We start from the raw sequence: 17,618 nt of genomic DNA on the forward strand, positions 1-17,618 counted from the left end.
TTAATTCACTGACCATTTGATTGAGATAATGAATGCTTATATTTTGTAGTCAGTTGTCAGCTTCTCATTTGAACTGTTTCTGTCTTCACAGCATTGGGCACAGCAGGACATCTTTTTAGCTCCAGTATCTAGCCCAGTGCCTGGCATATAATAGACATAAGAGTTGGACTGTTCTTTAGTTTTTTATTATCTAGGTCTTGTTACCGCCTGCCTTGACCATTATAACTTCCACTTATCATCTTAGTCCCTAGTCTCTTACCTGCAAGTGTTGAAGTGGATAATTGAAGCTTTTTTGCCTTTTTGTATGAAAACCAAACCTCAAGGCTTAGTTGAAATTGGCAGCTGTTGAAAAGGGGTTCCTTCATGTTTTTGTGCTTGAAGTTAAACGATATTGTATCAAAGCTGGTATTTCTTCCAAGGTTTGACTTATGAAGTGGTGCTCCAAGGTAGCAAGTTTTCAAGAGATGACTTTAAACCTGACCTCAGAATTATATTTCTGCTTCCTTACATAATCTTCTTGTTGCAGTCAGTGAACCAATTATATGTGAGGTCATTTAAGGTTTACTGGACACACTGAACTCTTAGGGCCCATAAAGATTTACTGCAAGAATTACAGCATTGTGCTCTTAAAATGGCGAGTTTGGGCATAATTAACAGAATGAGAGTTTTTTTAGGGGGGAAAGAACCTTTGTCTTTAGTTTGTAAATGATTTTAAGAGGTTTGAGAAATTCATCAATGTTATAAATGACAGAATAGCATGGAAAAGCTATGTCATTTTTGTGTCAGGGTAGATAATGTGGAACAATCATTGCAGCTACTTGTCAGTTTTAATAAATTTGTGATAGAGGTTACACAAAAGGCCTCCAGGGAGGTGTTACCTCAGATTCCCTTACTTAATCGTCAGTGCTTGCAAAACAATCTGAGAAGCAAAGCCTCCAATCCTTAAGACTTGCCTTAATTTTACTAGTGTCCTAATGAATTGCCTCTCATTACATGTACTTTGGAAAAGGATTTCATTTGAGATTCCTTTAGATATATTTTTAAGCATGGAGTCCTCAAAAGGAAGAGTCCCACCAACGTTTAAAGCTCCTGAACATGCCCTGAGGTTTCCTCTGGGGTCTCTATAGCAGTGTTTATTCAGTGCCTAGTTTTTCTTTAATTTTCTTTCTCCCAGGTACCATACTGAAGATGACTTAAAGTTTATTGATGTGTTTTTTTTGCTTTTTATTTTCTATTTAATGACTGTTGTTGCTTTCTGCAACTTTCATTGCAGATGTACAGTTTTTGAGCTAGGTAGTAGGCTTCTTTGTATTTACCTGGCAATTTAACCACCATTAATGACATTGTTTAAATGAATTCAAGTACTAAACCCCTAACTTAAAAATCACATTTTCAATGCATGTATAACATATATGATAGGCAGAGGTTTAATACCCTTTATTTACAAATATAGCATATAAATTGATGAGAAACATCATATGATCCAGTAGAAAATAGGCAAAGGGTTTAAATAGGCATACCACAGGACAGGAAATCCAGATGGCCAATATGTGCATATGTACATATGTTCTAACCCTGCTTAGTAGTTAGAAAGATGCAAATTATACAATAAGATAGCAATATTCATACATCATCTGGGCCAAAATTAAAAGGTATTATATAATGTCCAGTACCTACAAGGTCGCAGGGAAATGGCATTTGGTACATTGCTGTGGAAGTGTGAGTTCATTTGACTTCTTTGGAAAGTAATATGGTAATAGCTATTAAAATAAAATACCTTCTGGATGTAGCAGTTTCTTTATTAGGTTCTGTCCATTAAGGGAAAAATCAGCACATAAAAAAGATATTTGTACACAATATATATTGAAGCATTTTGTTGTTTTTGATAGTGACAAAAACTAGAAGCAATCTGAGTGTGTCAGTAGAGGAATAGTTGAATAAATTGTTTTACAGATATATTATGGAAACTTCTGCAGCTGTTAAAAAAGAATAAATTAGATTTATATCTGTGGACCTAGAGGGTGTCCATATGATGTTGTTAAGCAAAAATGGAAGACTGCAGAGTAGTATATAAAGTATGATACAATTTTTGTTTTTGTTTTAAAAAACAAACAAACTTGGAACACCCTTTGCAGGTGTATTATATGTCTCCCTGTACACAGAGAAAAGTGTGGAAGGCCGAGCTCCAGGCTCTTTGACTTCTTTCTGGGGCATTGGGTTAGGAGTGGGGTTGGAAATGAAAGGGATCATTTAATTTTTCAGATTTTTTTCTTTGTTATAGTAAGTATATATTAGACTGTAACTTTAAAAAAGCTATTAAACTCCCATGTTTAACGTGAAACTTTATTAAATTAGAGAATACATCCATTATAACTGCTTTTTCTGTGAACTGACTCATACAAATAAAAAGTTAATGCTTTGTGTTTAAAGAATTTGACAGGATCTAAAAATTCTTGCTTCTTCTGAGATGTGTTCATAACTGAAGGTCATTCCTTGATCTCATTTTATGTTTTTGATTATTGTTGTTTTGTCATGAATATGACTAGCTACATTAAGATCAACAAAGTTGTCTTTTGTAAATTATCACAATTTAGCAATAGTTTATGGATAAGCATTTTAAGAGGCTGAATTGCAAATTGAATTTGGGGTATTAAATTGTGATCTATTGATTAGTCAAAATATTCTAATATATGTCACCCATCAAATTGCTACTTTCTCTGTGTATCACAATTATTTTCTACTTCCAGTATGGCTATGATTACTTTGCAATATGGTTTTTCAAAAGAAATATAACTGTTCCTATCACAAAAACAAAACATCAATACAAAAACTTGGGAAACACTGAAACAAAGGATAAAATGCAAATCATTTGTAAGCCTAATTATAAGCACTGTTAACATTTTAATTCTAATCTTTTAAAAAATAGTGTTACTAAGTGTAATTTACATACAACAAATTGTACATATTTAATGTACGACTCCATAAATTTTGACATATGTATGTAATCATGAAACATCACTAAAATCAAGATAGTAATCAAACTCATCACTCTGAAAAGTTTACTTGTGCCCCTTTATAATGCCCCCTGGTTCCTCCCTTTTTTGGGAATCACTGATCTACTTTGTAGATTTATTTGGATTTTCTAGAATTTTATGTAAATGTAATAATACAACATGTGTTCTATTTTTGTCTAGCTTTTATCTTCATGTCCTAATGGCCTCCCAAAGACCCCACCTGCGAATACTATCATATTGGCAGTTAGGATTTCAACATATGAATTTTGGAGGAACACAAACATTCAGTCCATAACTGTGGTGGACTGAATGATGTCTTTGTCATATTTTGGTATTTGGGTAACACCGATCTCATAGAATGAATTGGGAAGTATTTCCTCCTCTTCCTGTGTTTCCCTATGCAAATACAAGAAAATTTGCATAAATACTCTTATTCTAACACCTCTACACAAAAACTGTATAGCTTGATACTTAATGTATATGTATATGCTCTGATTTATTTAATGTATATTGAAGTATTTTTCCAATTTTAAGGAAAACTGAATACCTTTTCTATGCTCAGGACTATACTGGCCATTGTTATACTTCTCATTTAATTTCGATTACAGCTATCTGTATTAGATCAGTCCCGTCAGCCCACTTTATAGATGAATGGCTTATATAAGCTAAGGCTTTATATATATGCATTTTTTTCCTTTGACACCTTCAAAGGATCTTATTGTACTTATCTTCGTGTTCTTGGCGCTAAGCATATAGAAGATCCTGAATAAATGTAACTGTGTGAATGATTTAATTTCTTAGTTCAGTTAGCACATGTGGTAAATAATGAGGACTTTGATTCTAAACATATTGTATTATGCCCCTTGCTCCCCTGTTTTTCCCCTTGATGTCTATTATATCCTAGTAGAGAGTGATACACGGTAGATAGGTCAGTTTAGTAAATGAGCGTGCACTTGCAGTGAGATTAGTTGTGATTCTTTTGAAATCTCTCTTGAGATGGTAATGCATGCAGGGAGTGTGACGAGCCTGGGTTCACATTCTTCTGAGCAATCTTATAGGATGACTCTGGTGAATAAAATGTAATGTCTTGGGAAAGCACCTCACACAGGCTGTACTAGTTAGGTAGGTTCCTTTCTCCCTTATTTTTTCCGGGTGGTCTCTAGGTGCAGGAGGTAATTTGAGTAAACCCAGAAGCTCATTCATGACCACTGAATCCATACCTTGCAGCCTGCTGTCCAGGGTGCACACCAGGTAGAGGACGGTGCAGGTGAGGATGGGCTTTTAATATCCTTCCACACCTAGTTCTCACTATCTGAGGGACTGGACAAGGTGCTTTACCTTTAATCCTCCCAATAACTGTACTCAGTAAGTATTATTACTGCTCTCTTGAAAATAAGAAAACTTAGGCCCGGGAGATTCAGAATACTTGTCCAAGGACACTGATAAAGGACAGGATGAGAAATCACAACTAGGTCTGTTTGGCTTCAGAGGCTTTTTCTTTCCATTGTATTATGTTGCCCCTTGGGATACTAAGAAAACATCACTAGTTTATATTTATTTATTTTAACGTCTTTATTAGAGTATAATTGCTTTACAATATTGTGTTAGTTTTTGCTATATATCAAAGTAAATCAGCTATATGCATATATATATCCCTATATCACGCCCTCTTGGGTCTCCCTCCCACCCTCCTTATTCCACACCTCTAGGTAGTCACAAAGCACCGAGCTGATCTCCCGGTGCTATGCAGCTGCTTCCCACTAGCTATCTGTTTTACATTTGGTAGTGTATATATGTCAATGTTACTCTCTCACTTCATCCCAGCTTACCCTTCCCCCTCCCCGTGTCCTCAGGTCCATTCTCTATGTCTGTGTCTTTATTCCTGTCCTGCCCCTAGGTTCTTCAGAACTATTTTTTGTTGTTGTTTTTTTAGATTCCATATATATGTTAGCATATGGTATTTGTTTTTCTCTTTCTGACGCACTTCACTCTGTATGACAGATTCTAGGTCCATCCATGTCACTACAAATAACTCAATTTCGTTTCTTTTTATGGCTGAGTAATATTCCATTGTATATATGTGCCACATCTTCTTTTTCCATTCATCTGTCGATGGACACTTAGGTTGCTTCCATGTCCTGGCTATTGTAAATAGTGCTGCAATGAACATTGTGGCACATGACTTGTTTTGAGTTATGGTTTTCTCAGGTTATATGCCCAGTAGTGGGATTGCTGGGTCATATGGTAGTTCTATTTTTAGTTTTTTAAGGAACATCCATACTGTTCTCCATACTGACTGTATCAATTTACATTCCCACCAACATTGCAAGATGATTCCCCTTTCTCTACACCCTCTCTGGCATTTATTGTTTCAACATTTCTTGATGATGGCCATTCTGACCAGTGTGAGATGATACTTCATTGTAGTTTTGAATTGCATTTTTCTAACGATTAGTGATGTTGAGCATCTTTTCATGTGTTTGTTGGCAGTCTGTATATCTTCTTTGGAGAGATGTCTATTTAGTCTTCTGCCCATTTTGGATTGGGTTGTTTGTTTTTTGATACTGAGCTGCATGAGCTGCTTGTATATTTTGGAGATTAATCCTTTGTCAGTTGCTTCATTTGCAAATATTTTCTCCCATTCTGAGGGTTGTCTTTTGGTCTTGTTTATGGTTTCCTTTGCTGTGCAAAAGCTTTGAAGTTTCATTAGGTCCCATTTGTTTATTTTTGTTTTTATTTCCATTTCTCTGGGAGGTGGGTCAAGAAGGATCTTGCTGTGATTTATGTCATAGAGTGTTCTGCCTATGTTTTCCTCTAAGAGTTTGATAGTTTCTGGCCTTACATTTAGGTCTTTAATCCATTTTGAGTTTATTTTTGTGTATGGTGTTAGGGAGTGTTCTAATTTCATTCTTTTATATGTAGCTGTCCAGTTTTCCAAGCAGCACTTATTGAAGAGGCTGTCTTTTCTCCATTGTATATTCTTGCCTCCTTTGTCAAAGATAAGGTGACCATATGTGCGTGGGTTTATCTCTGGGCTTCCTATCCTGTTCCATTGACCTCTATTTCTGTTTCTTGTGGCAGTACCATACTGTCTTGATTACTCTAGCTTTGTAGTATAGTCTGAAGTCTGGGATCCTGATTCCTCCAGCCCCGTTTTTCTTTCCCAAGATTGCTTTGGCTATTCGGGGTCTTTTGTGTTTCCATACAAATTGTGCAATTTTTTGTTCTAGTTCTGTGAAAAGTACCATTGGTAGTTTGATAGGGATTGCATTGAATCTGTAGATTGCTTTGGGTAGTATGGTCATTTTCACAGTGTTGATTCTTCCAGTCCAAGAACATGGTATATCTCTCCATCTGTTTGTATCATCTTTAAATTCTTTCATCAGTGTCTTACAGTTTTCTGCATACAGGTCTTTTGTCTCATTAGGTAGGTTTATTCTTAGGTATTTTATTCTTTTTGTTGCAATGGTAAATGGGAATGTTTCCTTAAATTCTCTTTCAGATTTTCATCATTTGTGCATTAATTTTTTGTCCTGCTACTTTACCAAATTCATTGATTAGCTCTAGTAGTTTTCTGGTAGTATCTTTATGATTCTCTATGTATAGTATCACATCATCTGCAAACAGTGACAGTTTTACTTCTTCTATTCTGATTTGGATTCCTTTTATTTCCTTTTCTTCTCTGATTGCTGTGGCTAAAACTTCCAAAACTATGTTGAAAAATAGTGGTGAGAGTGGGCAACCTTGTCTTGTTCCTGATCTTAGACGAAATGGTTTCAGTTTTTTACCATTGAGGACGATGTTGGCTGTGGGTTTGTCATATATGGCCTTTATTATGTTGAGTTAGGTTCCCTGTATGCCTACTTTCTGGAGCGTTTTTATCATAAATGGGTGTTGAATTTTGTCAAAAGCTTTTTCTGCATGTGTTGAGATTATCATATGGTTTTTATCCTTCAATTTGTTAATATGGTGTGTCACATTGATTGATTTGCATATATTGAAGAATCCTTGCATTCCTGGAATAAACCCCACTTGATCATGGTGTATGATCCTTTTAATGTGCTGTTGGATTCTGTTTGCTAGTATTTTGTTGAGGATTTTTACTTCTATGTTCATCAGAGGTATTGGCTTATAGTTTTCTTTTTTTTGTGACATCTTTGTCTGGTTTTGGAATCAGGGTGATGGTGGCCTCGTAGAATGAATTTGGGAGTGTTCCTCCCTCTGCTATATTTTGGAAGAGTTTGAGTAGGATAGGTATTAGCTCTTCTCTAAATGTTTGATAGATTCGGCTGTGAAGCCATCTGGTCCTGGGCTTTTGTTTGTTGGAAGATTTTAAATCACAGTCTCAATTCCAGTGCTTGTGATTGGTCTGTTTATATTGTCTCTTTCTTCCCGGTTCAGACTTGGAAGGTGGTACATTTCTAAGAATTTGTCCATTTCTTCCATATTGTCCATTTTATTGGCATATAGTTGCTTGTAGTAATCTCTCATGATCCTTTGTATTTCTGCTGTGTCAGTTTTTACTTCGTTTTCATTTCTAATTCTGTCATTTTGATTTGAGTCTTCTCCCTTTTTTTCTTGATGAGTCTGGCTAATGGTTTATCAATTTTGTTTATCTTCTCAAAGAACCAGCTTTGAGTTTTATTTATATTTGCTATCATTTCCTTCCTTTTGTTTTCATTTATTTCTGATCTGATCTTTATGATTTCTTTCCTTCTGCTAACTTTGGGGTTTTTTTGTTCTTTCTCTAATTGCTTTAGGTGTAAGGTTAGGTTGTTTATTTGAGATTTTTCTTGTTTCTTGAGGTAGGATGCTATTGCTGTAAACTTCCCTCTTAGAACTGCTTCTGCTGCGTCCCATAAGTTTTGGGTCATCATGTTTTCATTGTCATTTGTTTCTAGGTATTTTTTGATTTCCTCTTTGATATCTTCAGTGATCTCTTGGTTAACTAGTAGTGTATTGTTTAGCCTCCATGTATTTGTACTTTTTACAGTTTTATTCCTGTAATTCATGTCTAGTCTCATAGCATTGTGGTCGGAAAAGATACTTGATACAATTTCAATTTTCTTAAATTTACCAGGCTTGATTTGTGACCCACAATATGGTCTATCCTGGAGAATGTTTCGTGAGCAGTTGAGAAGAAAGTGTATTCTGTTGGTTTTGGATGGAATGTCCTATAAGTATCAATTAAGTCCATCTTGTTTAATGTGTCATTTAAAGCTTGTGTTTCCTTATTTATTTTTATTTTGGATGATCTGTCCATTGGTGAAATTGGGGTGTTAAAGTCTCCTACCATGATTGTGTTACTGTCGATTTCCTCTTTTATGGCTGTTAGTATTTGCCTTATGTATTGAGGTGCTCCTATGTTGGGTGTATAAATATTTACAATTCTTATATCTATTTCTTGGATTGGTCACTTGATCACTATGTAGTGTCTTTTCTGTCTCTTATAATAGTCTTTATTTTAAAGTCTATTTTGTCTGATATGAGAATTGCTACTCCAGCTTTCTTTTGATTTCCATTTGCATGGAATATCTTTTTTCCATCCCTTCACTTTCAGTCTGTATGTGTCCCTAGGTCTGAAGTGGGTCTCTTGTAGACAACAAATATACAGGTTTTGTTTTTGTATCAATTCAGCCATTCTGTGTCTTTTGGTTGGAGCATTTAATCAATTTACATTTAAGGTAGTTATCGATATGTATGTTCCTATTACCATTTTCTTAATTGTTTTGGATTTGTTATTTTAGGTCTTTTCTCTTGTGTTTCCTGCCTAGAGAAGTTCCCTTAGCGTTTGTTGTAAAGCTGGTTTGGTGGTGCTGAATTCTCTTAGCTTTTGCTCGTCTGTAAAGGTTTTAATTTCTCCATCGAATCTGAATGAGATTTTTGCTGGGTAGAGTAATCTTGGTTGTAGGTTTTTCCCTTTCATCACTTTAAATATGTCCTGCCACTCCCTTCTGGCTTGCAGTGTTTCTGCTGAAAAATCAGCTGTTAACCTTATGGGGATTCCCGTGTATGTTATTTGGTGCTTTTCCCTTGCTGCTTTTAATGTTTCTTTTTTGTATTTAATTTTTGATAGTTTGATTAATATGTGTCTTGGCATGTTTCTCTTTGGGTTTATCCTGTATGGTACTCTCTGTGCTTTCTGGACTTGATTGACTATTTCCTTTCCCATGTTAGGGAAGTTTAGGAGTATAATCTCTACAAATATTTTCTCAGATCCTTTTTTTTTTTTTTTTGCGGTACACGGGCCTCTCACCGTGTGACCTCTCCCGTTGCAGAGCACAGGCTCTGGACGAGCAGGCTCACTGGCCATGGCTCACGGGCCCAGCTGCTCCACGGCATGTGGGATCTTCCCGGACCAGGGCACGAACCCGTGTCCCCTGCATCGGCAGGCAGACTCTCAACCACCGTGCCACCCGGGAAGCCCTCAGATCCTTTCTTTTTCTCTTCTTCTTCTGGGACCCCTATAATTCACATGTTGTTGCGTTTCATGTTGTCCCAGAGGTCTCTGAGACTGTCCTCAATTCTTCTCATTCTTTTTTCTTTATTCTGCTCCCTGGTGGTTATTTTCACCATTTTATCTTCCAGCTCACTTATCCGTTCTTCTGACTCAGTTATTCTGCTATTGATTCCTACTAGAGTAATTGCATAATTGTTCAGTGTTCAGTAATTGTGTTGTTCATCACTGTTTGTTTGCTTTTTAGTTTTCTAGATCCTTGTTAAATGTTTCTTGTATTTTCTCCATTTTGTTTCGTAGATTTTGGATCAGTTTTACTATCATTACTCTGAATTCTTTTTCAGGTAGATTGCCTATTTTGGCTTCATTTATTTCGTCTTGTAGGTTTTTAACATATTTTTTTGTCGTTTCTTTTTTTTTTTTTTTTTTTGGTGGGTGGTTCTATATCCCTGTCCTACTGGTTGTTTGCCCTGAGACGTCCAGCAGTGGAGTTTGCAGGCAGTTGGATAGAGCCGTGTCTTGGTGCTGAGAACCTCTGGGAGCCCTCCCTCCAATTAATATACCCTGGGGTCTGAGGTTCTCTGGTAGTCCAGGGGTTTGGACTCAGAACTCCCACCACAGTAGCTTGGAGCTGACCTCCTGCAGGGAACCAAGATCCTGCAAACTTTGTGGCATGGTAAAAAAAAAAAAAAAAAAAAAAAAAAAAAAAGAGAAACAAAGAAAGAAAAAAGAAGCAGTACAATATCAAGAATAAAAAACTAAATAAAGTTAGAAAGATAAAAAAGATATTAGGAAAAATGAAATATAATTGAAACAACTGCAAAAAGGTAAAATAAAACCAACATAAAAAAGAGAGAAAAAAAGGGATGGGGGGAATAAGCAAAAGGAGAGAACAATAACAAAGTATAAAGAATAACATAAGATTAGAAAAATAAAAGATTTATTAGGAAAAATAAAAATATAAAAGAATCCACAACAATGAATCAACAAGGTAAAAGAGAAACCGAATCTAAAAGAGGAAAAAAAAAAAGTCTTGCTATGGGGGCAGAACTTAGGCAGGGGTGGAACTAAGGGAGGGATGGGGTTTAAGGTGGGGTGGGATCTAGCGGGTGCCTTTTGAGCATAGGGCAGGGCATGGGCGGGGCCTAGGGGGGGTGACGGGCGGGGCCTAGGCGGGGGTGACGTTCTAGCGTGGGGCGGGGCCTCAGCTTAGGACCTGCGGGGAAGGGGAGAGGCAGCAAGTTGAATGGGGCAACTCTGGAGTGTGGCGTTCCAGAGTTTGGAGGTAAAGCTCTGGGTGAGTGTGTGTGGGTGGGACTTAGGCCCAGTGCCTTGGAGGGGGTCTCAGAGGGGGTCTCTGAGTGTAGAGGTGGGGCCCTGGGGGAGGTGTAGGGGCGGGGCTTGGGCTGTGCGCGGCAGGAGGGAGGCTCCGAGGGCAGAGGATTAGGCCTATGAGCCCAACAGGCTCCCCGGTACCTAAGTGGACAGGGAAAGCGCTGGCCCCCTTCCCTTCCATTCCTTCACGTCTGTCCCCCACTTTCTCCCCCAGGGTCTCCCCTGTTGCTGCTGGACCCCCATCTGTGGGTGAGTCCAGCTGGGTGTAAGAACTTCTCCCCTTCCCCAGCCACCCTTCAGGGGTGCCACTCCCAGAGGTCTAGACTTTACTTTTCCTCCCCCTTCCCTCCCTCCCACTCCCTCAGAACCCACGTGGCTGGAGGGGGCCTAGCTGGGCAGAGGATCAGGCCTGGGATCTCAGCAGGTTCCTGGGGGTCTATGTGGGCAGAGGAAACCTGGCCACAGTCCTTTTGATCCTCTGCCCTCCCAGTGGTTCCCCAATTTCCCCCTTTGGGCATTGGATCCCGTCCCCTCCCGCAGCTGCCCCTCAGGGATGCTAGTCCTGTCCAGCCTCCACTTCTCCCCCTTCACTCCCCCCATGCCCCATGTCATACCCGGTTGCTGGGGGCTTCCTCCTGTCCCCTTAGGTGTCCATGGTCCCCCACCAGTGCCTGATAGGTGCCCTAGTTGTGAAGAGATGCAAATTCCGCCTCCTCCTAGTACGCCATCTTGACTCTGCACCCCCGTCACTCCTTTTTGAAGAATTTATTAAAGCTGAATTTGAGCTCTGCATAATTTTCTGAAATTTTAATCTTTACATATATGACAAATTTGAGTCTGTGGAGGGAGAACACTATAATTTACGTTCCTTTAATATAATTATTTTAAAGCCCTTGAATATGCCTGGCCAAAAAAATAGTACCTATTTTTTTGAAACAAGTATTGGCTAGGAATTGAATAAGGAATTTCGCCTAACTTGAACCCGATATTTTATTTTTACAAAGAGAAGGAAATCCTAGAATATAGGATCAAACTTGAACCCGATATTTTATTTTTACAAAGAGAAGGAAATCCTAGAATATAGGATCAAGCTCTCTGGTATTACTCTGACATCGGTTTGTCATTACGTGGACTCTTGAAAGGTAGCATCAAAACCACAATGAGGTATCACCTCACACCCGTCAGAATGGCCATCATCAAAAAATCTATAAACAATTAGTACTGGAGAGGGTATGGAGAAAAGGAGACCCTCTTGCACTGTTGGTGGGAATGTAAATTGACACAGTCACTGTGGAGAGCTGTATGGAGGTTCCTTAAAGAACTAAAAATAGAATTACCATATGATCCAACAATCCCACTACTGGGCATATACCCTGAGAAAACTGTAATTCAAAAGGACATGTGTACCCCAATGTTCATTGCAGCACTATTTACAATAGCCAGGACATGGAAACAACCTGAGTGTCCAACGACAGATGAATGGGTAAAGATGATGTGGTACATATATACAATGGAATATTACTCAGCCATAAAAAGGAATGAAATTGGGTGTTTTGCAGAGATGTGGTTGGACCTAGAGTCTGTCATATAGAGTGAAGTGAGCCAGAAAGAGAAAAACAAATATCGTATATTAATGCATATATGTGGAATCTAGAAAAATGGTACAGATGAACCTATTTGCGGGGCAGGAATAGAGACGTAGACATAGAGAACGGACATGTGGACACAGCAGAGGAAGGGGAGGGTGGGACAAACTGGGAGATCAGGATTGACGTATATACACTACCATGCATAACATAGATAGCTAGTGTGAGCATTATAAAACACAGGAAGCTCAGCTCCGTGCTCTGTGACAACCTAGCTGGGTGGGATGGGGGGGGATCGGAGGGAGGTCCAAGAGGGAGGGGATATAGATATACATATAGCTGATTCACTTCATTGTACAGCAGAAACTAACACAACATTTAAAGCAATTATACTCCAATTAAAAAAAAAAAAAGAAGGTAGCATCTTGTGCCTGGAAACATTGAGTTCGGGAATTTCTCTCGTGCACTGGGCTGTGTTTATATTAGGTTATGCACGGCAGTTTGCCAGTTTGTTTTGCAGATGTTTGTAATGTACAGTCTTACATCTTGTTTCTATTTCTGGAACACTTTTAAGTATGACTCATGTTTTCTTGAGGTCATCCTAAAGATACAGCTAGTTTCAAGCATTAATGTAAAATATACCACAGACACCACACAGTAGTACCTAACGCTTTCTCTCAGTAGTTTAATGCGACTTCCTGACAAATTAAACGTTTTCTTTGACAAAATACGATCTACTGAAATATGAATAAGTGAAAATGGGATTTTTTTTTTGAGAAGTGAGTTCTCTGATAACATAATGTAAACAACAAATTGAATTTGAAATTTTAATAAAAGGAGGTATCACTGGTATCACCAAAGCCCAAGAAATAGAATTAGTGTCCATAAGAGCAAGTCCACTAAATTTGATGGAGCCCTGTGAGGTTCATACTTGTAGGGAAAGTCTTGGACCTGAAGATAGAGCCTGTTAAAAAGATTTTAGAGGAGCAGTAGGACATGGTGGCTGGAGTGCAAGCTTTGGACTCAATTTAGGTCTCAATCCTGGTTTATGAACTTATCAACTGTGGACAAATGAGGCCACCATAAGAACTTTGATTTTTTTATTCACAAAATGGGGATAATGAATATTTAACAAATGCTTATACTACTATTGGACACTGTTCTAAGTGCCTAATTTAATCCTCATAACCACCTTATAAGTAAGTTCATTTATTATATCCATTATACAGATGGAGAAACTGAGCACAGAGAATTTAAGTAACTGATTAAGATTACACAGTAAACAGCTATACTAAAACAGTTGGGATTTAAACAGTTTGGGTTGAGTCTATATCCTTATATGCAGTAGTCTGCTACCTTCTAGGGTTGTTGTGAGATCTAAATGAGAGTAGGAAAAATCATTCGTATTTTTACCCAGCACATGACAGGAAGGCAAATTATGACTATCATTACGAGTTATTAAGGGAAGACAAGGGAAAAGAAGAGGTCTTTATGAGGGTATAGCGTAGACTACAAGGCAAGCCACAGGGTTCAGAAGCTGCTTATCCATATTAAGAAACTTATGTAGAATTGAAATGTAGAGTCAGGCATTTCCAGATGCCTCTGGCAGGCATGGAGTAGTGGCAGTACTGCCACTGGTTGAGAACCACTGTTGAGTGGTAAGAGCAAAGGAAGGGATTGCTGCGAATTGTCAGATATGCCTTAGGGCCAGTGGTTCTCAGCACGTGAGGATCATGCTGAGTGGAAGACACTCCCATGAACATACTCAAAGTTCTACACAATTTTAAGGATCCGGCTTTAAATAACTCCATCTCCATGCCTTTCTCTCCCACTTAAGAAAGTACACTGGTGTACAAACTGCTCTTTTATTATAATTTTGATTCTTCCTTCAGTTTGCTAAGAAAAAGATAAATTATTCCTAAATGTCAGCACTTTGCTAACACTGACAACTTGTGAGGCGAAGACCTCACATTTGATTAGGAAATCCTACCTTCGATTTAAAAAAAAAAATCTTGAAAAGAAATATGAGTTCCAAGGTCAAGGCATTCAAAATGGAATGGAACTCTACTGAGACTCTGTCATTATGAATAGTTACAAATAGTTATAAATAATAAAAGGTGGAGGAAGCTGAAGAGACCAACTTGGCTTTACCTGATAGAACTTTGGAAATTTCATATTTTAAATAGTCAAGTCCAGGTAATGAAGGGTCAGGCACATTTCCAAAGGTGAATACAAAGAAGCAACATAAAACTTTAAGAATAGTGTAGAGAAGACCTGTGGCCAAAGTAAACTGAGATTTGTGAAAATGTAAAATAACCCAAAGTGTTTACGTTTTTAATTATATATTTGATATCAAAGTAAGAAGAGGTGGTAGATCTGCAGCATAAGGAACTTTGCGTAATTTTACTGATGGAGAAATTAGAGTTTCTTAACTCTTATTTTGTTTCATCCTTAAACAGCAAGCAGATGGACTTACCTTGAAATAAGAAAGAGTAGACCATATATGACAAAGATTTAAGCCTGGAGTAAGAAAGAAAAATAGTTAAGTGGACATCTGATAGTTAAGAATGAGGTACAGGTGAATTGCTTCCTAGCGTTGTGGAGCTCCTTGAGAGATTCTCAGAGGTATAGGTCTTGGGGCAATGTTTTTTATTCTGTTTTTCATTATTGTTCCTAAGAACATTTTCCCCCAATTGTCTCTCCCCAATTCCGTGGAATTCAATGCACAGATATATTGTATATCTGTTGATGCACAGCATCCCTTTAGTGGGCAACAGACCATTGTAATAGCTAAGAATTATTCTCAAGTCCCCCTCCAAGAACCAGTTTTTGCCCCCATGCATGGTGTAGAGGCTTCGTAGAGGACAGGAGAGAAGCCAAGCACCTCCACTTGGGTGATGAGTCTCCTGATTTTCAGACATAGAAGCATTGCTTTGGGGAAATTATAAAACGGTTTAATGTGACCCCAGTGATGTGATGCACCAACCAGTCTGCCCAAAACCTTGTCCTTGATCTTCCCACCATGATTAAGAAAATCAGAAATTTATCTTTATTTTTTCCAATGATTCAATGTTAACTTTTTTCAGGGAGGGTAGGGGGAACCACCCTAGCAAGATTATGCTGTTGGTGGAGGGAGTGGGGGGAAGCACAGCTTTAGTCCAAGGCAAGCGTTCTTAGATTGATCTTTGAATTCTTTCATGACCTTCCTGGATGATTAAACAAAGATTAACAAGTATGGGTTATTCAACACATACAAAAGACTGCATGTTTTTTATATACATTTACACAATACATATATATATATATATACATAACATCAGTATTGTATGTGTTTATGTATAAAATGCAACATAATAGTAAAAGAAACACTGTACCCACACCCAATTTAAGAAGTAGAATGTTACGAATACCGTTGAAGTTATCCATGAGAATCTCTCTGATTCCATGTCCAAGTATCCTGAATTTATCACTTTTGCATTTTTGCTTTTTCAAGCACTGTTTTATCACATATGTATGTATTTGTAAAGAATTCAATTTGCTAGTTTATTGAGCTTTATCAAAATAGTGATATTAATCATTAATGTATGACTTATTTTGTGACAAATTTTTTTCTTATTTAAGAGTTAAACATATTGTTGGAAGTGATGGTAGTTCATTCTGGGTTTTTTTGTTGTTATATAATATTCCACGGCATGCTTTTTATCCATCTCCTGTCTCCAGTTTTATTTTGAGCCACACTGCTGTGAGTATTCTATACGTCTCAGTGTATAAGGGCAAGAGTTTTTCTTGTATACCTAGGGAAGCACTTGCTAGGTCACTGGGTGACTTATAAGTGAGCAAACACAAATTAATTGTATTAATACAAACATTTAAAAAAATGTTTAGGGAGAAGATGAGTGGATTGATGGGTGATTTAATAGTAGAGTTAGGGACTTCCCTGGTGGTCCGGTGGTTAAGACTCCACACTCCCAATGCAGGGGCCATGGGTTTGATCCCTGGTCGGGGAACTAAGATCCCGCATGCCACGTGGCAAAAAAAAAAAAATATATAGTAGACTTAGAAGGGCATTATACGGAGTAGTCTTCTATTCCCAAAAGAGTTGGTGTAGGATAGACTTAAATTCTAAAGAAGTCATTTAAGTCTACATCAGACTTCCTAACTGTGAAGTTTGAGAGATCTTACAACCCAGTGCCAACTTATTATAGCTTTAAAAAATTTTTCAAAACTGTGATAATTATTAATTGTCTGGGATGATTTGGTCATATCCCCTTTTTAGAACAAAAGAGATGGGCTTTAAAATTGTGACAAAGTAATGGTACTAACTGTTCATATCACCCTTGAAAATCACTTTCATTCCTTTGGTGACACATTGTTCAAGCATTCTTATAAGCTTTTTTTTTTTTGGCCACACCATGTGGCTTGTGGGATCTTACTTCCCCGACCAGGGATCAAACCTGGGTCCACAGCAGTGAAAGCCCAAGTTTTAACCACTGGACCACCAGAGAATTCCTGTTTCTTAATAAGCTTTGAAGTATGGGATTATGTGGCTCTTTGTGATGTAATAAACTTTGTTCTAACATTAGATAATAATGGTTTTATTGTAAAACAGTGTGAAAATTCACCAGATGTATGTATGAATGTATATATGTGTATATGTATATATGCATGTGTGTGCATGTGCTGTATATATGTGTATGTATATATAATATATATATATTTTAACTTAATGTACTGTCTGCATTGGTTGCTTGAAGACTTATATGTAGTATTGTGATTTGCATTTCATTTTACCTTTTTTCCACCTTAAAGTTTCAGACTCTCTGGCTCAATCAGTAATTCAGCATCTAAGATGGATAATGCAGAAGGATCTTTTGGGGCAAGATGTCTTTCTAATAGGACCTCCTGGGCCTCTTCGCCGCTCTATTGCTATGCAGTACCTGGTAAGCAATGAATTCTTGTGGATTCCTAAGGGTCTTAACTATGATAAGCTATTTTGTAAATAAGAATTTATAAAAATATCAGGATTAGTCATTGCTTTAAAAATGCTGACGTTGAAGGGTGATTTGTTTATAAAGCATTTGGAATAAGTTACTTGGGAAGTAAATGTACATTTGCCTTTCATAGCTTTAGCAAATGTTGTTGTAAGTAGAAAACCTCCACTTCCAGCAGGAAAGAGATCTATCTAAATTCAGGCAATGAGTAGCAGATAGAATCAGCAACACTGAG

At 37.7% G+C, this 17,618-nt stretch overlaps 1 protein-coding gene across 2 annotated transcripts in view; it reads left to right on the forward strand.

Annotated features, from left to right (window-relative positions):
• VWA8 (von Willebrand factor A domain containing 8) overlaps positions 1-17,618 on the forward strand; it is a 364,890-nt gene that overhangs the window by 25,742 nt on the left and 321,530 nt on the right. For both annotated transcript variants that reach the window (XM_079902720.1, XM_079902719.1), the window contains exon 3: positions 17,202-17,332. In XM_079902720.1, coding sequence (XP_079758846.1) covers positions 17,249-17,332 — 84 coding nt within the window. In that variant the 5' untranslated portion in view covers positions 17,202-17,248. The remainder of the gene's footprint in view (positions 1-17,201; positions 17,333-17,618) is intronic.

The sequence above is a fragment of the Stenella coeruleoalba genome (assembly GCF_951394435.1).
Source record: "Stenella coeruleoalba genome assembly, chromosome: 18".
Taxonomy (NCBI): Eukaryota; Metazoa; Chordata; class Mammalia; order Artiodactyla; family Delphinidae; genus Stenella; species Stenella coeruleoalba.